Source organism: Andrographis paniculata, unplaced genomic scaffold (genome assembly GCF_009805555.1).
Source record: "Andrographis paniculata isolate CXL003 unplaced genomic scaffold, ASM980555v1 Contig26END, whole genome shotgun sequence".
In the NCBI taxonomy this organism is placed as follows: domain Eukaryota; kingdom Viridiplantae; phylum Streptophyta; class Magnoliopsida; order Lamiales; family Acanthaceae; genus Andrographis; species Andrographis paniculata.
Genome location: NW_026137557.1, coordinates 394010 through 421260, shown reverse-complemented (window position 1 = coordinate 421260; position 27251 = coordinate 394010). Strand labels below are relative to the sequence as shown.

Here is a 27251-nt window from a genome sequence, read left to right as displayed (position 1 = left end):
CATAATTTGTTATTTTTTTAAAATATAATTATACACTACAATTTTTTTTTTAATTAAACTATTTAATAATCTTAATCTAATGTATAATTATTTTATTATATCATAATACATTCACTAATACACTTCATAATTATTTACTAAGGTTACTATATTAGCCCATGGTGATGAACTAAGTTTCCGGGGGGTTGAACTCCGGCAAGAAGAAAGAAATTGATCAAGAGCTGCGTGCAATAATCCGGGATGCCATTAAAACAAGGGTAAACTGTTTTTTTAGTCCCGTAACTGGATCTCCTTATCATTTTAGTCCCGTAAGTGGAGTCTGTCGCAAACTAGTCCCATAAGTGAAAAATTTTCGTTGTTTTAGTCCTCCGGCGCCGGAGACGCTCGCGTGGCTCGCCGGAGGTGACGTGTCCGCCAGGTGTTGCTGACCTGGCGGACAAGTGGATTTTATTTTATTTTTTTTTCATTTTTAAATTTTTTTAAAAAATTATTTTTAATTTTATTTGTATTTTTTTATTTGGTCCAATTAAAAAAAATTTAAAAAAAAAAAAAGGAAAAAAAAAAGTAAATCCACGTGTCCGCCAGGTGTCGCTGACCTGGCGGAACACCTGGCGGACACGTTACCTCCGGCGAGCCACGCGGGCGTCTCCGGCGCCGGAGGACTAAAATAGCGAAAAACTTTCATTTATGGGACTAGTTTGCGACAGACTCCATTACGGGATTAAAATGATAAAGGGTCCAGTTACCGCGACTGAAAGAACCAGTTTACCCTTAAAACAAATATTATAAGTTATTTTTTTTATCGCACAATAGTTAACAAAAAATGTTGAATTCGAAAGCTTTTAGTAAAATAATTGCATTTGATTGTCACAGCGTTTTAAGGAATGTGATATTAAAAAAATATTTTAAGTCGAATTGGGATTATTTCCAACATCCGAAAGTATAATTCATCCACGGAGAGCTTGTTTTTCAAATAATATAGATTTAGCAGAAAATAATGATTATAGGGTAATGATGAAAATGAAGATCTCAAGACACTCTACCCAGAATTGATCAATATTTACTACGCGAATTCGATTTTTGTATGAACAATGATTAAAATGGTAAGAAAGAACAAAATCATATACTTTACTTTACATAAATTCAAGTGGAAGAAAATGAGTTGAGATATTGAAATTTTAAATTCAATTTAGAGCCAATTCTGTAGATTTAAAAAATGGAGGATATGATTGATTCAACTCCAACTCATTAGCACTGGAGATTCTTCTCCTTCAGTTTATTTTATTTTGAATTTCATCGATCTCTATGTATGAATGAATAAGTGTAGATCTGTGGTGATCGAGTATCAGAAAATTAGAAGGTTCAGACATGGCTTATTATGCTTTCTTATCTGCCATGGATAATCTAAAGAGGTTTCTGCGTTCATCAGATTATTTCAACCTTTCTCCGGAAATAGTATCCATCTATGGCGAGCTTGATTCGATGAGATATCTTCTCAGTAATTACAATAGAATGAAGGGCAGGAAGCTGAGGGTGAATCCTTTGTTGGAACAACAAATCGAGGACTTAGCAGAAGAATTTGCAGATCTGATCGAACCTTTCTTACAAACAGCTGCATCAGATAATGAAGATGAAGATGAAGTAGATGAAGATTCAGATCCGATGGAATATTTCTTACAGCAATCATATGAAGTTAAAAATCCCAACACACTCTCCCCCGAATCGATGGATCTTCTTCGACAGCTCATTTCCTTGCTCGAAAAGTTCTCCTTGGAGGTACAGAACATGAAAGAAGAGAAGATTACAGACGATGGTATGGTTGTTTCATCAAGAATGATCTGTCGATGTGAGTGTGAGCCTGTGGGGTTGGAGGAGGAGATAAGGCTACTCATGGATTGGGTCGTTGGAGGTCCTGAAGAGCTCCTGACAATGGCGGTTGTCGGGATGGCTGGTATTGGTAAGACTACTTTGGTCGAACAAGTTTACAACCATCCATCTATTCAATCCATTTTCGACACTAAAATCATGATTCTTGTCGGTCCCAACTTTGTCGAGAATGAATTTTTACAACTTCTTGTAGACCATATAGAAGGCGAGGGTAAGCACAAAAAGTTTACCAATATGCAAGAATTACGAATGCATCTTCGAGGACTTATGGGGATTCGGAGGTATCTAATAGTTTTAGAAGATGTGTGGAGTACAAGAACTTGGTTCTCCGTAGATAATTATTTTCCAACGGGATGTAAGAAAAGTCGAATCATCTTGACTTCTAGGATGTTAGATATGACCTATAGCGTGCGCTTTCAGAGAAAATGTTTCTTGGATGAAGATGATAGTTGGAAACTATTACATAGAATTGTGTTCACAAGTTCCGAAGAATCTTGCAGCTTCAAACTTGAGAAAATTGGGAAGAAAATTGCCAAGAATTGCGAAGGACTTCCTCTAGCTATTGTTTCCATTGGCCGTCTTTTGCGCAATGTTGAGAAGACGGTGGAATATTGGAAGAAAGTTTCGGAGGATGGGAATCCTCTTGGTATTGGGGTCGACGACAACTCATACATAACAAGATCGCTTCTCTTGAGCTACGACATGTTGCATCACTATCAAAAATTATGCTTTCTCTACGCGGGAGTGTTCCCACAGAGTTTCGTGATCTTTGCCTCTGAACTCATTCGATTATGGGGAATGGAGGGATTCAATTGCGCGTATCGATATGATTCTTGTTGGGTATTGAACGAACTTATCTCAGCAAGTGTTGTTTTGGTTCAAGAATATAGTTCCACAACTTGGACACCCAAAATATGTCGAGTTCATTATGTCTTTCGAAACTTATGCATTAGTATAGCCGAGAAGGAGAAGTTTTGCCATGTCCTAAATAAATATACGTATTGTTTTCCTCGGGGAACAAATCATCAGCCGCGGCTGTGCACCCACAACAATGTTATGCTCGCCATTGAGGAAGTGCGCGCCACAATGGAGTCGATTTCTTCCATACGGTCTCTTCTCTGTTTAGGTCCGTATCGTCCATATCCCATGCGGATACACTTGAGCTTTACGTTGTTGAAGATATTAAATGCACCTAATATCCGCTTCTACACATTCCCCTACCAAATACTAAATTTAGTTCGGTTGAAGTACATCACCATCACATATAACGGAGAAATCCCGAAGTCTATTTCAAAACTTCAAAAACTTCAAGTTTTGATCGTGGATCGACATGTAATTATAAAATCCTTGGAGGATGTTTGTTATCTACCTGTGGAGATCTGGAATTTGAAGCAGCTACGGCATTTACAATGCTCGGGATTTGACCTACCGGATCCTTGTACTGATCAAACCTTCCTACTACACCTCAAAACATTGTCGGGTGTGAGTGCACGCAGTTGTACCAGGGGAGTTCTTGCAAGATTGCCAAAGCTAAAGAAGTTAGGAATCCATATTGTCCTAGGACAGAATGAAAAGGAAAACTTCAGTTTTTTCGGTGACATTGCCGACATGAACCTTGATCTTTCTTCATTAAAATGCGTTGTATGGGGTTTCCACACTCAAGTTATTTCAGAATTCCGGACTTTTCCCTCTTCCTGTAAAAAGATAGCATTGAGTGGTTGCAGATTACCATGGAAGTGTATGAAAGTTTTTCGCGGGGCTCTTCACATACTAAAACTGCGACGCAATGCCTTCTGTGGACCCATGTGGGAACCCGTTCTTGGGGATTTTCTTAATCTTGAATACCTGCTGCTGGAAGACTTGGACATGGAGGTGTGGGGAGCCAACTCTCGCCATTTCCCCACACTGAAACACCTGATCATCAGACACTGCTACAAATTGCGAGAGATTCCTATCGATTTTGGGAACATCAGAAGCCTCAGAACGATAGAGGTGGAAGATTGCCGTCCATCAGTTGGCACATCGGCTAAAAAAATACAGAAGAATCACCAAGAGCAATTCGTAAATAAGCATCTCCATGTTCACATCCATTCCTCATGGGACGACAAAAAGAACTAAGATTGTGTTCTTTTGTGGGTTTCACGGCTGTTCAGATTTTTTTTTCTTAAAAAAAATCAAATCAAACTATTACTTTTCTCCTTTTATATTATACTAGATCACGTCAACCTCTATTTATATCAAATTAAACAACCATTCAAATTCAATTTTTTACTATTTAAAAATCCAAATCCAAAACTTCAAACCCACAAACAAACACACCCTAAAGCCTTAGACAATCCTCTGTTTAGTCGATCTGCTCACAAGGTAATCAATAAATCTTTTATATTCCTCTACATTATGATCGAAATCTTGCATACTCTGTTGGTTAAATTGCATTCAGCTGCGTGCTACTGATATTAATTAGCCTATATATGCAAGTACGTTAATTGTTGTTTGAATCATATAAAAATGAATTGCCTAACTTGTTAGAAAATTTGTATATATATTAGTGGCACTAATGTATGAGTACAAGAATTTTAGGCTAATTTTGTATTGCCAATACACTTCGAATAAACAACAATTATATTTATATTTACATCATATTTCAAAAAATTTAATCTTATTTAATTTATTTGCAAATGAAAATATTTATATTTCTCTACCCACTACTTTTTTTTTTTCCTTATTCTTAAAGGTAATTTTTTTTTTATTTTTATCTATTTTTCTTAAAATCGGTGTCCGGTCAAATGAATATATAATTGGATGACAAAGAAAGTATATCACAACTTTGCATAACTCAGGATGCGTTTGTTGTCAACTTGTTTTATTCTCGTGTCATACTCCCGTAAAATTTTATTTCAATTATTTCCTAAAGATTTTAAAATATGACACAATTACAAGAAAACTTGTCGGGGTTGAGGATCCCATCCCATTAAATAGTTTTATTGTAAATGTATCATATTTTAAAATTTACAAGAAAATTTGGTAATATAAGGCCATTTATTCCCAAATATGGTAATACTAGGGATGAAAACTTGTCATTTTTTTTTTTGAAAACTTGTCGGGGTTGAGGATCCCATCCCGTTTCAGCAACTTACCTGAGGGTTTGATCCTCATTTACGGAACGTAATAATTAAAAACAAATATTTTTAGTCGAATCAGGATTATTTCCAACATCCGAAAGTACAATTCATCCATGAACGAGCTTGTTTTAAATAATATAGATTTAGCATTAAAAAAAATTAAAAAAATAATTATAGGTCTTGATGCAAATGAAGATGTTACTAATCAAGATCTCAAGACACTCTCCCCAGAATTGATCAATCTACTACAAGAATTCAATTTTTGGCGCCAACAATGATTAAAATGATAAGAAACAAAGAAATGATGTGTTTCTCTTTATATAAATTAAAGTGGGATGAAGAAAATGAGGATGAAATAATGAAATTTTAAAATCAATTTAGAGCCAATTTTGTAAGGGGAAAAGGAAACGTAAAAATGACTAGGGGTGACAAAAAAATCGAACCGAACTGCTGAACTGTTGAACCGAACTGAATTGTTAATCGAGCAGATTCGGTTCAAATACAAATACTGCATTTTTTATATTTGCTTGTTCGATTTGGTTCCAGTTTTTGATATTTTTTCGGTTTGATCAACCGAAGCGAATATATTTATATTATTATATTTTAATAATTATATTAATAATTATATACAGTTCGGATAAGTAAAATATTTGCAAATATTTTTTTTAATTAAAATTTAAATTATTTTGTAATATATATATATTTTTAATTTCTGTTCAGTTCGAATACTGTTGGCGATTTTGGGTATTTGTTTGGTTGGATTCGAATATCAAATACCTACTATTTGCAAATACCCTAACCGTACCCACACCTAAAAATTACGAGTATAAATATGTGATTACAGAACTAATAAATAAATAAATAAATCCTGGAGGATATGTTGGACAGCTCCAACTTTGTTTATTTTATGTTGACTTGCATCGATCTCTATGTAATTAACGATGAGTTTAGATCTATGGTGTGGTGATTATCAGCAAATTAAAGAGGGTTCGACATGGTTTGTTTTGCTATCTTATCTGCCAGGGATAAACTAGGAAGATTTCTCTATCGATCTGAATATTCTGAACGTGGTCGGGAAATAAAATCCATCTATCACGAGCTTGATTCAATGATACCTCTTTTCAATAAGTACGATAATATGCAGGGGAGGAAGCTGAGTGTGGATCCCTTGTTGGAACAGCAAATCAAAAACTTAGCAGAAGAATTTGCAGATCTGATCGAACCTTTCTTACAACCTGCAGCTGCATCAGATGAATTAGATGAAGATGAAGATGAAGTTCAACATCCCAAGAAACTACAAGTCTCCCCCGGATTAATCGATCTTCTGCGACAACTCATTTCCTTGCTCAGAAAGTTCTCCTCGGAGGTACACAACATGAAAGAAGAGAAGGTAACAGACGATGATCCTCGTGGGATTTTTGTTTCATCGAGAATGATCTGTCGATGTGAGTGTGAGCCTGTGGGGTTGGAGGAGGAGATAAGGAAACTCAAGGATTGGGTCGTCGGAGGCCCTGAAAATGTCCAGGCTATGGCGGTTGTCGGGATGGCTGGCATTGGTAAGACTACTTTGGTCGAACAAAATTACAACCATCCATCTATTCAATCCATTTTCGACACCAAAATCATGGTTCTTGTTGGTCCCAAATTCGTGGAGGATGAACTCTTGCAACTTCTTGTAGACCATATAGAAGGCGAGGAGAAGCACGAAAAGTTTACTAATATGCGCGGATTATACACGCATCTTCGAGGACTTCTAGGGGCGCGGAGGTTGCTACTTGTGTTAGATGATGTGTGGGAACATACTATCTATTGGAAAACTTGTCGTAGATTTTTAAATATAAATAGCAGAAGTCGAATCATCATAACTAGTAGGTTGTCAGGTACTCTTCTTCAATTGAGACATGAAAAATTGTTTCTTGGACGAAGATGATAGTTGGAAACTACTACGCAGGACAGTGTTCACAAGTCCTGAAGAATCTTGCGGCTTCCAACTTGAGAAAATCGGGAAGAAGATTGCCAAGGACTGTGAAGGACTTCCTCTGGCTATTGTTTCTATTGGAAAGCTTTTGCGCCGCGCCGAGAAGACGGTGGAATATTGGAAGAAAGTTTCGGAGGATGAAAATCCTCTTGGTATTGTGGTCAATGACAACTCACACATCACAAGGTCGCTCCTTTTGAGCTACGACATGTTGTCTCGGGGTCAAAAGCCGTGTTTTCTCTATGTAGGAGTGTTCCCGCGGAGTTATCTGATCTCTGTCTCCGAACTCATTAGATTGTGGGCAATAGAGGGATTCACAGATACAAGTGACAGGCAACTTCTGGATTCACTTGTCTACTCAAGTGTTGTTTTGGTTCACGAAAGGAGCTCGACAATTGAGAATACCAAAACATGTAGAGTCCATTACGTCTTTCGAAACTTATGCATTAGTATAGCTGAGAAGGAGAAGTTTTGCCACGTCCTAAATAAATACACGTATAGTTTTCCTCGCGGAACAAACCATCAGCCACGGCTGTGCACCCACAACAATGTTATGCTTGGGATTGAGGAAGTGCGCGCCACAATGGGGTCGATTTCATCCATACGGTCTCTTCTCTGTTTAGGTCCGTATCATCCGTATCCACTACGGCTACACTTATGCTTTACAATGTTGAAGATATTAAATGCACTTAGCATCCGCTTCTACACATTTCCCTACGAAACACTGAAGCTAGTTCGGTTGAAGTACCTCGCCATCACATATGATGGAGAACTCCCAAATTCTATATCAAAACTTCAAAAACTTCAAGTTTTGATCGTGAATCGACATGTAAGTATAAAATCCTTGGAGGGTGTTACTTTTTTACCTATGGAGATCTGGAATTTGAAGCAGCTATGGCATTTGCAGTGCTCGGGATTTGACCTGCCGGATCCATTTACTGATCGAACCTTCCTACAAAACCTCAACACGTTGTCTGGTGTGAGTGGTTGCAGCTGTACCAGGGGAGTTCTTGGAAGATTGCCGAAACTAGAGAAGTTAGGAATCCATATTGTGGCAGGACAGAATGAAAAGGAAAACTTCAGTTTTTTCGGTGACATTGCTGACATGAAACCTTACCTTGATTCATTCAAATGCACTGTCTCGGGTTTCAACACTCAAGTTATTTCAGAACTTCCCAATTTCCCCTTTAAATGTGAAAAGATAACATTGAGTGGATGCAAATTTCCATGGAAGTATGTAGAAGTTTTTCGATGCAACCTTAGAATACTAAAACTGCGGCGCAATGCCTTCTGTGGACCGGTGTGGGAACCCTTTCATGGGGAATTTCGTCGTCTAAAATATCTACTGCTGGAAGACTTGGACATGGAGGTGTGGGGAGGAGCCAACTCTCGCCATTTCCCCAAACTGTTGAGCCTAATCATCAAACACTGCTACAAATTGCGCGAGATTCCTATCGATTTTGGGAACATCATAAACCTTAACACCATAGAGGTGGAAGATTGCCGTCCTTCGGTCGCCATATCTGCAAAGAAAATACAAGAAATTCACCAAGAGAAATTCCCAAAAAAGCATCTCCAAGTTCACATCCATTTCTCGTGGGAAGACAAAAGAAAAAGAGGTTAGGACTGTCCTCTAGTTGATCACTTCACAAGGTAATGAATCAATGTTTTATATTCCTATCGATTACTATTTCTGAGTATCCTCATCGTCTTCATCATGATCATCCAGGACATCGAAATCTTGCATACTCTGTTGCTTCAATTTCATCTAGCTCCTACTGACAGTAATTAGCCTATATATACAAATATATATATATATACATGTATGTGCAAGTGTTAATGTTATTTGAAATGGATCATTTTTCATAATAGATGTTACTAGTTCTGTCATTGGTGTGCCATTTGGGATGTATATAAAAACTCATATCTTGTTTAAATTTTTAATTTTTAGAAAATGTAACTGTATTATATATATATATATAATATGTGTATGTATTGTATTATCTACCAAAAAAAGATGTGTTCTTTTATCAAATTGTATCAAATTTCAACTATTCACCATTTTTTCGGATAAATCAAACACTTATATTATACTAAATCAATTTTACATTCAAAATATCACATCAATATTTATTTATATTACATCATATAAATATTCAAATTCAAGATTTTTACTGCTCAAATCCAAACCAAAATCCAAATCCCCGGACAAATACTCCCTTCAGCCAAAAAAAAAAACAAATCGAAAACATATAGTATATAGAAATTATGATATGTATATGCTGTAATCCCATCACCAATAAAATCATAGAGGATATTTTTGATTCACCTCTAACTAATTATAAATATAAAAAATAAAAATAAATAAAATTAAAAACTGAAAGGTTAATTATTGAAATATATAAGATTAACATCTATGCTATGCAATGTTATGTTATGTCACTTTCCGACAAACAGAGACAGGCTCAGCCCCACCACAGCATGCTCTTCTCCTTTGGCTTATGTTGCTTTTCAATCGGCCATGGATAATCTAAGCAGCTTACTTGAAACAGAACCCAAGGGTTGTCCAGTAATAAAATACCTCTATGACGAGCTATATGCAAAAAAATATCTCAGAAATTACATGAAATGCAGGGCAGGAAGCTGAGGGCGGATGCCTTGTTGGAACAGCAAATCGAAGACTTAGCAGAAGAATTTTCAGATCTGATCAAACCTTTCTTACAACCACCAGCTGCATCAGATAATAAAGATGAAGATGAAGTAGATGAAGATTCAGATCCGATGGAATATTTCTTACAGCCATCATATGAAGTTTAAAATCCCAACACACTCTCCCCCGAATTGATGGATCTTCTTCGACAGCTCATTTCCTTGCTCGAAAAGTTCTCCTTGGAGGTACACAACATGAAAGAAGAGAAGATTACAGACGATGGTCGTGGGATGGTGTTCACAAGTCCTGAAGAATCTTGCAGCTTCCAACTTGAGGAAATCAGGAAGAAGATTGACAAGGACTGCGAAGGGCTTCCTCTAGCTATTGTTTCCATTGGCCGTCTTCTGCGCAACACTTAGGTCCGTATCATCCATATCCTATCTGGATACACTTAAGCTTTACAATGTTGAAGATATTAAATGCACTTAGTATCCGCTTCTACACACGCCCCTACGAAACACTGAAGCTAGTTCGGTTGAAGTACCTTGCCATCACATATGATGGAGAACTCCCAAACTCCATATCAAAACTTCAAAAGCTTCAAGTTTTAATCATGGATCGACATGTAAATATAAAATCCTTGGAGGGTGCTTCTTATCTACCTGTGGAGATCTGGAATTTGAAGCAGCTATGGCATTTGCACTGCTCGGGATTTGACCTGCCGGATCCATGTACCGATAGATCCTTCCTATGAAACCTCAAAACATTGTATGGTGTGGGTTCTCGCAGCTGTACCAGAGGAGTTCTTTCAAGATTGCCAAAGCTAGAAAACTTAAAAATCCATATTGTGCTAGGACGGAATGAAAAGGAAAACTTCAATTTTTTCGGTTACATTGCTGACATGAAACCTCTGCTCGAGCCATGGCCCCTTGATGATGTTGATCCAATTTCAACAAAAAGAATTAAAGCTGAGACAGTCCTCGATCTAGTCGATCACTTCACATGGGAATCAATCAATCTTTTATATTCCTCTAAATCATAACTACGATTTGTTTGTATCGTCACCATTATGATCATCTTCATCGTGATCATCCAGGTCATCAAATCTTGCATACTAATTTGTTGGTTCAATTCCATTCTTCTGCTACTAACATTAATTAGCTCTATATATGCAAGTGTTTAATGTTGTTTGAAATGGATAATTTTTCATGATAGATTTTACTAGTTCAATCATCGGTGTTCCATTTGGGATGTATTTACTTGGTCACTATGATTTGTTCGCAAGGTCGTAAAGATTTGTGAAAATTTGCACCAAAGAAAATTTTGTGGAAAAAAATAAAAAAATTTGCAAAACCAATTTTGAGGGTGCACGGTTTAAACAATAAAAATCAAGAAATCAAAAGGAATTCATCTCGGAGAGAAGAGGACGCCACGGACGGCTGGAACAAGAACGACTGTAAAATTTGTAGTCTTTGCTTTTGATTCTAATTATGTTTAGTGGCCAAACTCTTATTTTAGTTTAAGGTTGAATTGAAATTTCCAATTATGGATTTGTAAGATAGTTTTGGTGTGAATTAAATCTTTGGATTAACTAATATTTATGCAGGTTTTGTATCTACCATCATTAGGTGTGATTTGTTATTGTGACCGAAGGTAAATAAAACAGAAAGTAAAATAAAATTATATATAAGAAAATTGAATAATTTTAATAAAAAATAATCATTCTAACATAAATTTATTTATCTAGAATAAATTATAAGATAAATATCGTTTAGTATTAAATAAATATAATAGATATAAGTTTATTTTGTTAATTAAAACCTCACTCTTGACGGTTTAATTAAATGATTAAATTAAAAATAATTTAATTTGATTTATATAAAAAATTATTTTATAATTTAATTGCATTATATAATTTAAAAATATCATAACTAATTTTTAACTATAAAATTCGTATAATATAATTTATGTATAATTAAATACAGATAAAATAATCTATAAATTAAATATATATATATATTCTTCACTCCAAATTGCCCCAATTTTGAAGAAAATCAAAATAAATTCATTTTATATATTTTCCCCTCTCTTTCCCCTTTAAAAAATAGAACCAAACTAGATAATTATATATTTTTTTTCTCCCCTCCCATCCCCTCCCCTCCCTTCCCCTCTATTATTCTCAAACCAAACAGACCCTAAATTGATGTTCAATAGTATTATAATTTTTTTATTTTTTTGGGGATCAAATTGGCGTGTTTCTATTGTGGTTGAATCAAGAATAACATTATAAGGTTAGAGGGATAACACGTGGGGTTAGAGCAGCAAGATTTAGAGGCCAATTTCGACAACAATAATTTAGGTGAATTTGGTATTTAATGGCATTTTTTTTTTTTTTTGTGGGTGTGTGTGCGAGTAGATGCTCACAATTTTTGGTTAAGCATGTTGAAAATGTGCTTCGTGTGTCTGTTTTTCGTTTTACAATACGAGCATATGCATACATTTTGTTGGTCAAAAAAAGTAGTAGATTCCAACACTGTTTTATTTTGTCTGTTTGGCATAGGTTATCATTATTTTTTTATATCTTATTCTAGTTTCTTTCCGGTACTAGATGTCACACATTTTCAAATTTATGTGAGATGTTCTCACACTGTGTATTATTTGTTGAGGGCCAGTGTGCCACAAATGCTTATAGATGTTTTAATTGTTTGCATATATATATATATATATATCTTAGTATGCGTTCGAAAGCATGTAACAACATTATTTGTGTTATAATGGTATGTTTTGAGGGAAAGTGTACTAAAAAATTGAATATCTTTTATGATTATGCATGCCTTATCAAAGTTTCTATTTTGTTTTAATTCATGTCTAATATGGATAGACAGGGTCACTAAAAATTTACGTCTTTTTTCGGACTATGGTGGTTGCTTTTGTTGGGCGCATTTGTTTCGAATTTGTATTTTTGTGTATTTATTTTAATTGTGTGATATATGTATCCAATATTTGTGATTTTTCTTTAATTACGTGTTTGATATCAATAAAAGTTTGTATTTTTGTTAGACTATGTGACCTAAAGGTTGGATATATAATTTTTTGTATTTGTGGTTATTGTTGCATATTTATTTTAAATGTGTGTAAATCATTGCACATCTTTTGTGATTATACATGCCTTATATGTTGGGGTAGACTCACGCAATACTTTTATTTTTGTTTTAATTATGTGTTTGATATTGTTTGGAGTAAACACAGTAAAAATAAAACTTTTCATTTTTATTCGAACTATGTGGATGATTTTTTTTTTAGATTGCATATTTGTTTGAATTTTTTATATTTGTGGTTGTTGGGTATTTATTTTTTATTGTACACCTTTATATGATTGTGCATGTCTTATCTATTTATCTTTTATTATTGTGATTTTTTTGTGGTTGTTGCGTATTTATTATAATTGTACGTTTATTACTTGGAGTCCTTGAAAGCATGTAATAAGATTGGGTAAGGGCTAAGTGTAATCAAAATATTGTACATCTTTTATGATTGTGCATGTCTTATCCAATGACGGTAGCTCTATCCGAAGTTTGTATTTTTGTTTTAATTATGTGTCTGATATTATTTGCACGTAGACACGGTAAAAGTAAATATTTGAATTTTTATTTGAACTATTTGTTTGCTTTTTGTTGGGGGCATGTATTTGTTTGGAATGTGTAGTTTTTTATATTTGTGGTGACGCGTATTTATTTTAATGTATATTAATTAGAGTGCCTTGAAAGCTTGTATTGTATATTTTGACGGCAAGTATACTCAAAATATTGTATATCTTTTATAATTGTGCATGTCTTATCTATTGGGGTAGTTGTACCCGATGTATGTAATTTTGTTTTAGTTACATGTTTGATTATCATTTGGGGTAGATACGGTAGAAGTAAAATTTTGTATTTTTTATTCAAACTATATTATTGCTTTTTGTTGGAGGCTTGTGCCTTAAAGGTTGCATATCTGTTTGGAATATGTGCTTGTTTATATTTGTGGTTGTCGTGTCTTTATTTTAATTGTGTGCTTCTTAATTGGGTAATAAGATTAGTTGTGTACTTATTGTATGTGTTGATGTCAAGTGTACTAATGATCCCAACAAAAAGAAAGAAAATTACGTACCAATTCTTGTCGGATTTGGCTTCTAATCCTTTCCTCTACTCACGATGTTGTTCTTGATTCAACTTCAATAGAGAGAAAACACATCAGTTTGATCCTAACAAAATAGAAAAATTATAATACTATTGAGTCTTGAAAGAAAGTTACGTACCGATTCTTATCATGATTTGTCCGTATGCCTTGCCCCTTTAACATCACAAATGTTGTTCTTGATTCAACCTCAATAGAGAGAAAACACATCAATTTGATACTAGCAAAATAAAAAAAATATAATACTATTTAGTCTCAACAAAATGAAAGAAAGTTACGTACCAATTCTTATCATAATTGGTCTGTATGACTTGCCCTTTTAACATCACAATTTTGTTCTTGATTCAACCTCAATAAAGAGAAAACAAAATGAAAAATCTAGCACTATTGATCCCAACAAAAAGAAAGAAAAATACGTACCAATTCTTGTCGGATTTGGCCTCTAATCTTTCCCTCTACTCATGATGTTGTTCTTGATTCAACCTCGATAAAAAGAAAACACATCAGCTTAATCCCAAAAAAATGAAAAAATTATGATATTATTGAGTCTCAACAAAATAAAAGAAAGTTACATACCAATTCTTGTCATGATTGGTCCGTATGCCTTGCCCATTTAACATCACAATGTTGTTCTTGATTCAACCTCAATAGAGAGAAAACAAAATAAAAAATCTGGCACTATTGATCCCAAACAAAAAGAAAGAAAATTACGTACCAATTCTTGTCGGATTTGGCCTCTAATCCCTCCCTCTACTCACGATATGTTCTTGATTCAACCTCAATAGAGAGAAAACACATCAGTTTGATCCAATCAAAATGAAAAAATTATAATACTATTGAGTTTCAACAAAATAAAAGAAAGTTACGTACCAATTCTTATCATGATTGTTCTTGATTCAACCTCACCAGAGTGAAAATACATCAATTTGATATCAGGCATCAATTTAATCTCAACAAAATGAAAGAAAGTTACATACCAATTTTCATCGGGTTTGGTTTATTAGCCTTGCCCCTCACGATGTCGTTCTTGATTCAACCTCAATAGAGAGAAAACACAAATTGAGCCCAACAAAATGAAAAAGCAATAATACTATTGAGCATCAATTTAATCTCGACAATTAAAGAAAGTTGCATACCAATTCTCATGAGGTTTATCGTAAAAGTGTGAGCATCTTCAGCTGTAGGATTGCAGCTTTAAGAAGGATCGATCACAGAAGATAGTCACTGCTGAAAGATTCAAGAACCTCACTGTCATTATCATCATCGTCTTCCTCGCTTTCAGTATATGTTTGAATCCACCTGCAGAGTAGTTCATTCCCCGTCAATATTACAATTGATTAATAAACCAAAAAAATAGCAGCACCAAGCTACACCAACCTGAAGTTCGGTCAATATATGTGCAATAGCATCAACCTAAAAGCACTCGGGCATGTAAGAGCACGAAGACAATCAAGAGCTGCAGGGGATGTCACCATTCGAGGTTGGAGAAGCGGAAGAAGAACCATTATAACATGCCTGGAACGAACAGCTTCTCTAGCTTGACGATATCCTTGTCCAAGCACGAGATCCTGCGATCTCCAACTAAACCAGAAGCAACTAATGAAGCAGATGCCTGTGATGATGAAGTGTTACCTGTGATGATGAAGTGTTACCAACAGATCATGGCATAGGTGTCAGTTCCCCAGTTTGATCCCTTGATTCATTCTGATTTGGACCACGCTCTGGGACATTCCTCTCTGAATTTCTGTCCCTGGAGTTTATAGCAGATTGATTTCCAGCTTGAGTAGAAGAAGCTTGCTGACCTTGCATTAGACTTGGCTTATTGCTTATTCGGCACAAATTCAACGCTGGTTCAACAATCTACAATTTTGACAATGAAAATTTTCAAAGTTAATTGAGGCATGCAATTAAAATAAATACGCTAAAACACAAATTCCAAACAAGCTTGCTTTGTTGTTTATGGGCACCAGGCTGTACAGATTTTTCAAGGAACTACAAGCAGCAGAGAATGACCTTGGTTTCTTCTTTGAGGACAAAGTGCAAGGCTCACTTCTCAAGCTGGAATACGTTTGGTCTATCCAACAAGAATCCACAAGTTGCTCATTCAGATGGCCATTGCATTTGTATTGATGACAACTCCTGCCCAGATGCGTGTTGTGCTAAAGATGATGGAGCAGCCAATGGTGATAACTTAGCAAGGATGCAGTCTCACCTAATCCAGATGCTCATGGATAAGCTTCTCAAGCTGGAATGGCCATTGCATTTGTACTGATGACAACTCCTGCTCAGATGCGTGTTGTGCTAAAGATGATGGAGCAGCCAAGGATGGCATTGGTGATAACCTAATCCAGATAATTAAAGGTGCTCATGGATAAGCCCTGAAGTTGGTGTTGATCAGAAGAAAATTAAACAAAAAATCATGATCCATATATCTAGGAAGGAATGATTATCAAATACCTAGAATGATAAGAAACTGGAGTAGCAGCAGCAATGGCTGCTCCTCTTTCAATGGTCTCAAAGTGGGAGTCGCTGCATCACTAGCTGCTAAAGTACTCGGCATGTAAGAGCACGAAGACAATCAAGAGCTGCAGGGGATGTCACCATTCGAACCAGCCCAGCACAACCTGCTCGAGCACCTAAATCTCCAACTAAAAACCAGAAGCAACTAGCAGATGCCTGTGATGATGACCAACAGAAGATGGCATCAGTTCCCCAGTTCGGTCCCTTGATTCAATCTGATTCGGACCACACTCGCATGCACCAATTCTATTCAATGCAAAGTGATATAACTTCACAATTTGCTGCTGCATCCACATGTAGAGGATATTCGTAAATCATGAGTCTGTAAGTAATATATTTGTCTTCTTTTTTTCTGCTGGAGAGAGTCTAGGAATAATTTAGCAACTACACCATGGATCCACGGGAACTTTTGTAATATCCGAATAGTTGACAGCATCCACAATGCAAAAAGCAGAAAAGAGAGGGTGCTTCACACGGCGTGCATTGAATGCTGAAGTGACATCCTCTAGATTTCGCCCGAGGATTGCATATATAACATCACCACTGGCATTAAATGTTATCACCGACTGTCTGATCTAATGATGCTTGTCATGAAGAAATTAGAGCGCATACCAATAAGCTCACTTGAGTTAATTCGGCCTGCTACCTATTTTGGTCACCACTGGCAGTTTGGCTCCCACTCGGATGAGCTCTGATAACTTTTCTTAACCTAAAAAAATAAAATAATATTAGAAAGCTTATAGCTATGGGTGTGCACTTGCCATTTCACCACTTGATCATTCCCCGTCAATTTCACAATTGTTTAATAAACCAAAAAAGTAGCAGCACCAAACTACACCAACCTGAAGTGCGGTCAATATTGCAATAGCATCAACCTAAAAGCACTCGGCATGTAAGAGCACGAAGACAATCAAGAGCTGCAGGGGATGTCACCATTCGAGGTTGGAGAAGCTGAAGAAGCATGCTTTACACGAACAGCTTCTCTAGCTTGACGATATCCTTGTTCAAGCTGAGCACCAAGCCAAGCACGAAATCCTGCGATCACCAACTAAACCAGAAGCAACTAATGAAGCAGATGCCTGTGACGATGAAGTGTTACCAACAGATGATGGTGTCAGTTCCCCAGTTCGAACCCTTGATTCATTCTGATTTGGACCACGCTCTAGGAAATTCCTCTCTGAATTTCTGTCCCTGGAGTTTATAGCAGATTGATTTCCGTATTGCTGACCTTGCATGAGACTTGGCCTATTGCTTATTGATGAAGGATGGCACACAAGCTTTATTAAAAAATTCAATGCTGGTTCAACAATCTACAATTTTGACAATGAAAATTTTCAAATTTAATTAAGGCACAAATAACTTTAAAATAAACCATACGGTTGATGTGCAACATTACCTCAGGTTCATCATAGCCATCACCATCGTTAGGTCGAATAGAATCCACAAGCAAGAGGAGATGTGCCCTGAATTATTGTCACAGTTCCAGCCAACTTAACAATCTGATGGACAATATTTGGCGGAAGAGAACAAACACGCTTCATTATCAACTGCAAAAGTATGGAGTGAATCAATAACCATCCTCAACAAGTGATACAAAGCAGCAACAAAATAAGGAGTAAACAACCAAATCATACCAAAATGTGTATGAAGAATTTAGTGCAAGTGGAAACAACAAAAAATATAGGCAGGACAAACTACCTGAATTGACCCAATAGTTCATAAGCAGGAAGAAAGACCCACATATGTATGGGCATTTCTAGGAGTCGCAAGGAGTCTGTCCATGCCACCGCAATCAACAAACAATGCAGAAAACTTTCTGCGAGCAGCCAATGCACATATTAGCTTCAAAGTTCATTCATAAGGAATTTAGTGTAGGGTGTTTCTTCGAGCATAAGACTTCGCTGCAGTAGTGCAAGGCATACATTTACTCCTTCTCATGGAGTACAGAACCAAGAACTTCAACATACTCCCCAAGAAACACAAGACACTGGATACAGAATTTCTCTCTCAACTTCAGAAGGGAATGACCACCTGGAATAGAAAATTCAGCAAATTCATGGCTTTGAATTCTACAAGTATCAGCATATCAAATGAAAATATAGATATATAGCATAAATAACCATGTCTCAAATACAAAACGATTAAAACATATAGGAAAGTGTCATCAGTTAAAGACATCTCATGAAGCATAGGAGCACCAACCTTGCAAGAGCAACTGCACTGGCAGCATCCATAACAGTGGGATGAAGATCTGGATGCAGCAACCACAATAGCTTCTTCATCATTCGTCTTCTTGTATTCCTGCACTAAAGATATGCACAAATAAGTTCATGAGAAACAAGCATTCAACAAGAACCTAGAGAGGTGAGAGAACCTGCTCACCTCTAATCAGCTGTCTTAACGACCTCAGCAGCAGCAGCACCTGCAGCCTTAATGGCACAGGCAGGTGCATGGTCTGTTCTTTCTTCGCTCAGCAGCTCCGACTGCTTTCATAACCAACTCAGTAATGTCTCAGAAACTCCTTCATTGGACCTACCTCTTGATCGCGATCGATACTCCTTCAAAGTCTTCTTCCCCATGAGATTTTCCACCAGGTTTCTCTTTTGACTGGCAGAGATCCCACTTCTCGTCACTATCTGCTTCAGCATCATATGCATCAACCTCAGTAGCTACACTATCAAGATGTTCCTCATCACCCCAGTACATATCCCCATATGTTTGCCTATTGCCACACCTCTCATCATCTCAATCAAGGTTGTCCATAGATGTGGGATCTTTTTCACGTTCACTCTCAGTGGGATGGGCTCTGATAGTCTCAGTATCCATGTGAAAACTCTCTGTCACTTGCTTTGACTTACCCCTGCCATCCTCTTTGGCCTTTAGAGCCATGCTAGACACACATTTGTTGTCAAACAATACCTTAGAAGCTTTTGGTTTGTGTTAACCGTACTCGTAGATATCACATTATGTCAACACATCTTCCACTAACTGACCACCGTTGAAAAAGCAACATCAAAAGGAAATTATGAGAGGGGAAAAAGAAAACAGTAGTAAAGTGAAATAAAAATCTCGGAATATACTTCTCCAAGCATGCAGTCAGCAGGCCAGTAGCATAAGTGCGCAACATTTCAGCATCTGACCCTTTCCTTCTCTCTTTGTAGTTCTTTTTTTTTCATTTTTTTTTTTTCTCCTTGGGTAAGTCCTGCATGTCCAACCCTCACCAGCCGTCTTTACAACCTATTTTTCAGCTATTCAAATATCAGTCTCAGCTCCAAATCAACCCGCTGAAAAGATGTAGAGATCATGAAACCAAACATGCCAATTTTACCTCCAAAATATTCTTGTTCTCTGTAATCAGTGTGATATAGGATGTTCCTGCTTAATGAGTTCTTTTTCTTCCTGCCAATGTGAAAAAACCATATATGGTTATTGAACAAACTAACAACCAATGGGATTTAGTAAACCTAAACAAGTTACCTACTTTGTTTTCTTGTTCTCTTTCGCGACTTGTCTTCCATTTTGCCGCACGCAGGTTCAACATCTCCTTGAGGTCAACATCCAATTGGCTTTTTTTCAGTTTTTTTCTTTTCTCCCTTTTTTTTTTCTTTTTCATTTTTTCTCTTTTTTTTTCATTTGTTTTTTTTTAATTTTTTCATCTTTGTTTCCATTTTTTTCAAATTTTTTACCCCTTTTCCAGCTTTTTTTTTTTTTTTCAACCTTTTTTCTTGATTTCTTTGCAAAATAATACAGTAAGAACAGCAACAAAAAAAAGCACAAACTTGCAAACTGTAACACAAAATAAAGCCAACGATAAACCATCTCTCGCCCAAACACTTACCTTTTTAGCTTTGGCATTCAAAAGAGGATGGATATCTCTTCTTAACTTCAACAAAGTAGCAAAACCATACTTTTGAAGCATATTCTTCATGTCCATCCCTCACGTCTTCACAATCTGGTTTTAGACAATTAGAATATTAGTTTTATTTAAATCCAAATCAACCCACTTAAAAGATACAAATATTAGAAAACCAAGCAAGCTAGATTTACCTCAACAATGTTCTTATTCTCTTCAATCAATATAGCTCGCCACTTCTTCGAGTAAAAGAAAGCTGAGATAGGATGTTTCGGCTTTAATGGGTCTTTTTCCTTCCTACCAATGCAAAGGAACCATACATGATTATTAGTTTGATTCAACTCCAAATCAACCCACTTAAAAGAAGTAGAAATGAGAAAACCAAGCAAGCTAATTTACCACCAAAAAATTCTTATTCTCTAAAATCAACGTAGCTCGGCACTTGTTCGAGTAGATGAAGGCCGCCATAGGATGTTTCGGCCGTAATTGGTCCTTTTCCTTCCTATATGTGCAGAAGAACCATATATGATTATTAAACAAATTAACAACCAATAGGATTTAGTAAAACTAAACAATTCATATATACTTACTTCTTTTTCTTATTTTCTTTCACGGCTTTCTTTTTTTTTTCAATTTTTTTCCTTTTTTCTCTTTCTTTTTTTTTCCTCTGTTTTTTCATTTCTGTTTTTTTTTTAACCATTTTTTTTTCAGATTTTTTTTTCTTTCGTTTTTCTTTTCGTCTTTTTTGGTACGCACTGCATGTCCATTGTGGTGCTGCATTATAAAATAAAGAAAACATTAATGAGATGTAATTAAGCCAACGATAAACCATCTCCTGCCCAAACAATTACCTCTTCATCTTTGGCATCCAAAAGAGGATGAATATCTCTTCTCAACTTCAAAAAAGTAGCCAAACCGTACTTTTGAAGCATAGTCTTCGTGTCCATCCCTCACCTGTAGTCTTCACAATCTGGTTTTAGACAATTCAAATGTTATTTTTATCTAACTCCAAATCAACCCACTTTAAAGATATAGATATTAGAAAACCAAACAAGCAAGTTTTTACCTCAACAATGTTCTTATTCTCTTCAATCAATGTAGCTCAGCGATTTTTCGAGTAGATGGAGGCCTGCTATAGGATGTTTTGGCTTTAATATTTCCTTTTCCTTCCTATCTACTTAAAAAAACCATATATGATTATTAAACAAACTAAAAACTAATGAGATTTAGTAAAACAAAATTAATTAATGTATACTTACTTAGTTTTCTTGTTTTCTTTCACGACTTCACTAATTGTCTTCCATTTTGCCCACAACAAGTTCGACATCTCTTTGAAGTATGCATTTTGAATGGCTTTCTTTTTTGTTTCATCTTTTTTCCTTTTTTTTTTATTTGTTTTACTTTCGTTGGGTAAGTATTGCATGTCCACCCCTCACCGCCGGTCTTCAAAACCTGGTTTCCGACAATTCAAATGTTAGTTTGATTCAACTCCAAATCAACCCACTTAAAAGAAGTAGAAATTAGAAAACCAAGCAAGCTAATTTACCTCCACAATGTTCTTATTCTCTAAAATCAATGTAGCTCGGCACTTGTTCGAGTAGATGAAGGCCAACATAGGATGTTTCGGCCGTAGTGGGTCCTTTACCTTCCTATCTGTGTAGAAGAACCATATACGAGTATATAACAAACGAACAACCAATAGGATTTAGTAAAACTAAACAAATCCATATATACTTACTTTTTTTTTTCCTGTTTTCTTTCACAGCTTTCTTTTTTTTCAATTTTTTTGCGTTTTTCCTGTTCTTTTCTTTTTTCTGTTTTTTTAATTTCTTTTTTTTTTTAACCTTTTTTTTCAGATTTTTTTTTCCTTTACTTTTTTTTTCTTTTCATTTTTTGGGTAGCCACTGCATGTCCATTGTGGTGCTGCATTATAAAGAAAACACTAATGAGATGTAATTAAGCCAACGATATACCATCTCTTGCCCAAACAGCTTTGGCATCCAAAAGAGGATGAATCTCTCTTCTCAACTTCAAAAAAGTAGCCACACCATACTTTTGAAGCACATTCTTCATGTCCATCCCTCACCGGCAGTATTCACAATCTGATTTTAGACAATTCAAATGTTAGTTTTATCTAACTCCAAATCAACCAACTTTAAAGATATAGATATTAGAAAACCAAGAAAGTCAATTTTTACCTCAACAATGTTGTTATTCTCTTCCGTCAATGTAGCTTAACGCTGTTTCGAGTAGATGGAGGCCTGACATAGGATGTTTTGGCTTTAATATGTCCTTTTCCTTCCCATCTATGTAAAGGAACCATATATGATTATTAAACAAACTAACAACCAATGAGATTTAGTAAAACTAAACAAATTAATGTATACTTACTTTGTTTTCTTTCACGACTTCGCTAATTGTCTTCCATTTTGCCCCCAACAAGTTTGGCATCTCTTTGAAGTGAGCATTTGGATTGGCCTTCTTTTCTGTTTTATCTTTTTTTCTCTTTTATTTATTTATTTATTTTACTCTCTTTTGGGTAGGTATTGCATGTCCATCCCTCACTGCCGGTCTTCAAAACCTGGTTTTAGACAATTCAAATGTTAGTTTGATTCAACTCCAAATCAACCCACTTAAAAGAAGTAGAAATTAGAAAACCAAGCAAGGTAATTTACCTCCACAATGTTCTTATTCTCTAAAATCAATGTAGCTCGGCACTTGTTCGAGTAGATGAAGGCCAACATAGGATGTTTCGGCCGTAATTGGTCCTTTACCTTCCTATCTGTGTAGAACAACCATATATGATTATATAACAATCTAACAACCAATAGGATTTAGTAAAACTAAACAAATTCATATATACTTACCTTTTTTTCTTGTTTTCTTTCATAGCTTTTTTCTTTTTTGCTTTTTTTTTTAACTTCTTTGCTTTTTATCTTTCTTTTTCTTTTTTCTCTGTTTTCTTTTTTTTTTCTGCTTTCTTTAATCGTCTTTTTTTTTCAGATTTTTTTTTCTTTCTTTCTTTTTTCTTTTTTCTTTTCATTTTTTTTGGATAGGCACTGCATGTCCATTGTGGTGGTGCATTATAAAGAAAACATTAATGAGATGTAATTAAGCCAACGATAGACTATATCCTGCCCAAACACTTACCTTTTCAGCTTTGGCATCCAAAAGAGGATGAATATCTCTTCTGAACTTCAAAAGAATAGCCAGACCGTACTTTTGAAGCACATTCTTCATGTCCTTTCCTCACCGACACAATCTGGTTTTAGACAATCAAATGTTAGTGTTATTTAACTCCAAATCAACCCACTTTCAAGATATAGATATTAGAAAACCAAGCAAACAAGTTTTTACCTCAACAATGTTCTTATTCTCTTCAATCAATGTAGCTCACCGTTTGTTTGAGTAGATAGAGACATGACATAGGATGTTTTGGCTTTAATATGTCGTTTTCCTTGCTATCTATGTAAAGGAACCATATATGATTATTAAACAAATTACAAACAAATGAGATTTAGTAAAACAAAACAAAACAAATTAATGTATACTTACTTAGTTTTCTTGTTTTCCTTCACGACTTCATTAATTGTCTTCCATTTTGCCCCCAACAAGTTTGACATCTCTATGAAGTGAGCATTTGGATTGGCTTTATTTTTCGTTTCATTTCTTTTTCTCTTCTTCTTTTATTTATTTAACATTCTTTGGGTAAGTATTGCATGTCCAACCCTCGCCGACGGTCTTCAATACCTGGTTTTAGACAATTAAAATGTTAGTTTGTCAACTCCAAATCAGCCCACTTAAAAGAAGTAGAAATTAGAAAACAAAGCAAGCCAGATTACCTCCACAATGTTCTTATTTTTTACAATTAACGCAGCTTGGCACTTGTGTGAGTAGATGAAGGCCGACATTGGATGTTTTGACCTAATGAGTTCCTTTGCTTCCTGTGATGTAAAAGAACCATATGTGATTACCAAAAAAACTAACAACTAATAGAATTTAGTGAAACTAAACAAATTTATATATACCTACTTTGTTTTCATGTTTTCTTTCACAGGTTCGACATTTGCACTTTGATTGACTTTTTTTTTTTCTCTCTGTTTCTTTGTTCTTTTTTATTTTATTTTTTTTTTCATTTGTTTCATTTCTTTTTTTTTTCTGATTTTTTTTCTCTCCGGTCTTTTTGTTCATTTATTTGAGTAGGCACTGCATTTCCATTGTGGTACTGCATTATAAAAGAAAACATTAAATGAGAACCATGCATACTTATAAAGGGGTTATCTAAGTTGCAATGCATAAAAGACATGAAAAATATATATTCGTAGAAAGTATTTCAATTAAAATATAGTTAACTTACCTTGAACAATGCACTCCAATCTTTCACCCGGCATCACAGCTAAATGGATAATAATAATAATGAGTGAACCAAGCTGAGCTCAACAAACCTCACCATGGGTTAGTGTATGCACTCAAGTTAAATCATAAAAATGACAATCCCATGGGCTTGCATGTCAATCATATCTCCCTCACTTAAGGGACCTAATGACAAGTATCAGGAGGTCTTTAAACAGGTGTAATGGGGCTCGGGGTATAGGTAGAAAAAAGATAATGAACGGCTAAAAAGTGTCGAAACAACAATGGAAAGAATTAAAGCATATCACTTGTAAGAACTGAAATCAACATTACATTGGTAACCATAACTCCACTCATTTTTGTTTCTTTTTGTTTTTTTTTTTACTTTTTTGTGCTGCTTCTTTTTGTTTTCTTGTTTCAGCACTTTTTTTTTTTTTTTTTGTTTTGTTGGGGTCTAGCCCCTTTGTTTTATTTTCTTTTTTGTAAACATCAACAACACTATACTTTCCCTTTCTACATTTTATACAAGAAGAATATAAATGATAGCCATAAAACTTCCACTCTTCCTTCGACACAAGGATCAATATAAGGTATAAATCCAAAAAATGGTATATGGCTAAAGGATTAATGATTAATTGAAGAATGAAAAGGTTTTCAAAAGGCTCAACAGTGTTAACTAGTGGATAAAATTTTTGGGTAGGATAATTTAAGCCAAGTGGGTATACCTAATGCCCCCGTCATCTTACTTATATCAGGTCCTTATGTGTGTTCAACATGCATTTCGAGGCAAGTTCTAGAATGCCAATTTAGATCTAACATCACACATGAAAAAAAATATATAAATATTGACTGCTCTAGGCTCAAAGTCCTCACATAGGAAGGAAATAAAATATTAAGCTCGGCAAGGTTCAAACATCAATGGATGGCAAGTGAAATAACAATGCATCGACATAGTTGATATCCTGGAAGGGGGAAATATAAAGTCCATGAGCCCCAAACAAGAAATTGCAAAAGCAGACCAATCTAATCCAAGATTAACAGAAAACCCAACTTACAGGGGTCCGGTGGGCAGAGCAGAGCAGAGCAGAACGAACGAAGGCCGGGTAAAGCGTTGGTTTTTCTCCTTTCTCTGGATCTTCTTCTGCAATCAGACGAAGAAACTTGTAAAATCGAACCGATTCGATTAAAGAAAAATGAAAAAATCGAATCAAGAAGCAGATTGAATTTAAAATGGAAAACCTAAAACGGATGACTAGGGACGACGGACTTTCTTATGGCCGCCGGCCGACGACCGGCGTAGACGACGGAAGACAGTCTCTTCCATGATCGATTTCCGCTCTTCTTGTCTCTGGACTTTCTCTTCTCTCCCATTTCCATCCGTCTCTCTCTCTCTCGTGCTTCAAAAGTATGGTAATAATCTTCCTTCCCGTTATGAAGTTTGGTTTAAGTATGGTAATAATATTTCAAATTATGGTAATAATTTTTCAAATTTTTATAACTAAAACACACTACTTGATAAAAATTATATTATTATTTTTCATATAAAAAAATATTAAATCAAATTAGTTATTTAATATTTTATTGATAAAATAGATAATTAATTTTAGCATAAATTATTTTTATATTAGGAGTAATTATTTGTAATCATATTAAAACTCTAAAAATTTAAATCTAAATTTAGATTTTTAATAGTAACAAATTATTAATGTAGTTATGTAAAATATATATTAAAATTTGGATCTAAGTGGGTGCTATTTAATTAACATTGGTATTAGTTAGTTTGTTTTGGTAATTAGTAGTATTAATTAAGAAAAGTGATCAACTTAGAATTTTTTTTTTATTTGATGTAACCATTAGGAATTTTAAATTTTAAAAATATATAGTCGACATCAGTTAGTTTCTTTTGGTAATTAGTAGTATTAATTGAGAAAATTGATCAAATCAAAAATTTGTTTGGATAAATCGAAAATCCTTTAAAATTGGCAAGATTTGACAATTGTTATTTTTTTAAAAAAGTGATAAAATATTGAAAATTAGTAATTATTTTAGAGCTATTTTCAATATGGCTATTTCATATTTGCATCAAATTACATCTTATCTTTAAAAATAAAAAAATAAAAAAATAAGTTAGTTTAAATATTTAATCTTATTTTAAAATTAGGGATGGGCATTCTGGTCGGGTAGATAGGGTCTGACACTAGATCGGATTTGGATTAATCGAGTCGGTGTTTTTTTATGAAAATATATAAAAATTTTGGGTACTCGATAAAAAAAAAAAAAAAAAGGTAAGATATCGGGTATTAACGTTTACACCCAAAACCCGTTCGGGTAGTCGAATTTGTTTTGGTATTATATTTTAACATAGGTTATTATTAATAATAGTAATTAGTTGAAATAGGAGTTCGATTATAAGATTTTTAATACAATATATATATATATTATATTTAATTTTATATTTTTATAATATATATACATTGATTGAATATGATATTATTAATATTATTAAATATTATTATTATTATTTTTTATCATTTCTCTAATTTAAAATAATTAAGATATATTAAAAGTTCAAGACGCTTACACTTAACTCGATCGAAATTTTAAATTTATAATTATAGATGTACATCATTATATGTTATTTTGTATATTTATAACTTTTGAATTATTTATAGTTAAAAATTTAGCACTTATAATTTTATATGCATGAAATAC

The 27251-nt window shown here is 34.8% G+C and overlaps 2 protein-coding genes and 1 long non-coding RNA gene across 52 annotated transcripts in view; 2 read left to right on the top strand and 1 right to left on the bottom strand.

Annotated features, from left to right (window-relative positions):
• Positions 1-1368: 1368 nt before the first annotated feature.
• LOC127246162 (putative late blight resistance protein homolog R1A-4) lies at positions 1369-4005 on the top strand. Its single transcript, XM_051267411.1, has one exon. It carries the CDS (start codon positions 1369-1371, stop codon positions 4003-4005), a length of 2637 nt encoding a protein of 878 aa, XP_051123368.1.
• A 1908-nt stretch (positions 4006-5913) lies between these two features.
• On the top strand, positions 5914-8611 carry LOC127246161 (putative late blight resistance protein homolog R1A-10). Its single transcript, XM_051267410.1, has 2 exons — positions 5914-7816; positions 7895-8611. The coding sequence occupies exons 1-2, from the start codon at positions 6911-6913 to the stop codon at positions 8609-8611; spliced, it is 1623 nt and encodes a 540-aa protein (XP_051123367.1). The 5' UTR covers positions 5914-6910.
• A 741-nt stretch (positions 8612-9352) lies between these two features.
• Positions 9353-27251, bottom strand: part of LOC127246142 (uncharacterized) — a 35978-nt gene continuing 18079 nt past the window's right edge. For 29 of the 50 annotated variants that reach the window (XR_007837688.1, XR_007837683.1, XR_007837684.1 and 26 more), the window contains 34 exons: positions 25779-25936; positions 25595-25680; positions 24544-25501; positions 24219-24411; positions 24029-24130; positions 23742-23936; positions 23544-23651; positions 22862-23448; positions 22578-22767; positions 22385-22492; positions 21733-22288; positions 21446-21638; positions 21253-21360; positions 21038-21156; positions 20777-20960; positions 20586-20688; positions 20381-20483; positions 19815-20285; positions 19662-19732; positions 19414-19570; positions 18716-19321; positions 18536-18634; positions 18032-18364; positions 17730-17880; positions 17176-17643; positions 16271-17042; positions 15827-16191; positions 15191-15673; positions 14950-15112; positions 14529-14850; positions 14234-14456; positions 14096-14162; positions 13935-14002; positions 9353-13848 (listed from right to left, as the gene is read on the bottom strand). This is a non-coding gene — a long non-coding RNA (uncharacterized LOC127246142). Of the gene's footprint in view, positions 13849-13934; positions 14003-14095; positions 14163-14233; positions 14457-14528; positions 14851-14949; positions 15113-15190; positions 15674-15826; positions 16192-16270; positions 17043-17175; positions 17644-17729; positions 17881-18031; positions 18365-18535; positions 18640-18715; positions 19322-19413; positions 19571-19661; positions 19733-19814; positions 20286-20380; positions 20484-20585; positions 20689-20776; positions 20961-21037; positions 21157-21252; positions 21361-21445; positions 21639-21732; positions 22289-22384; positions 22493-22577; positions 22768-22861; positions 23449-23543; positions 23652-23741; positions 23937-24028; positions 24131-24214; positions 24412-24543; positions 25502-25594; positions 25681-25778; positions 25937-27251 lie in introns of all 50 variants that reach the window. The other 21 variants (XR_007837664.1, XR_007837677.1, XR_007837676.1 and 18 more) reach the window with 21 other exon arrangements.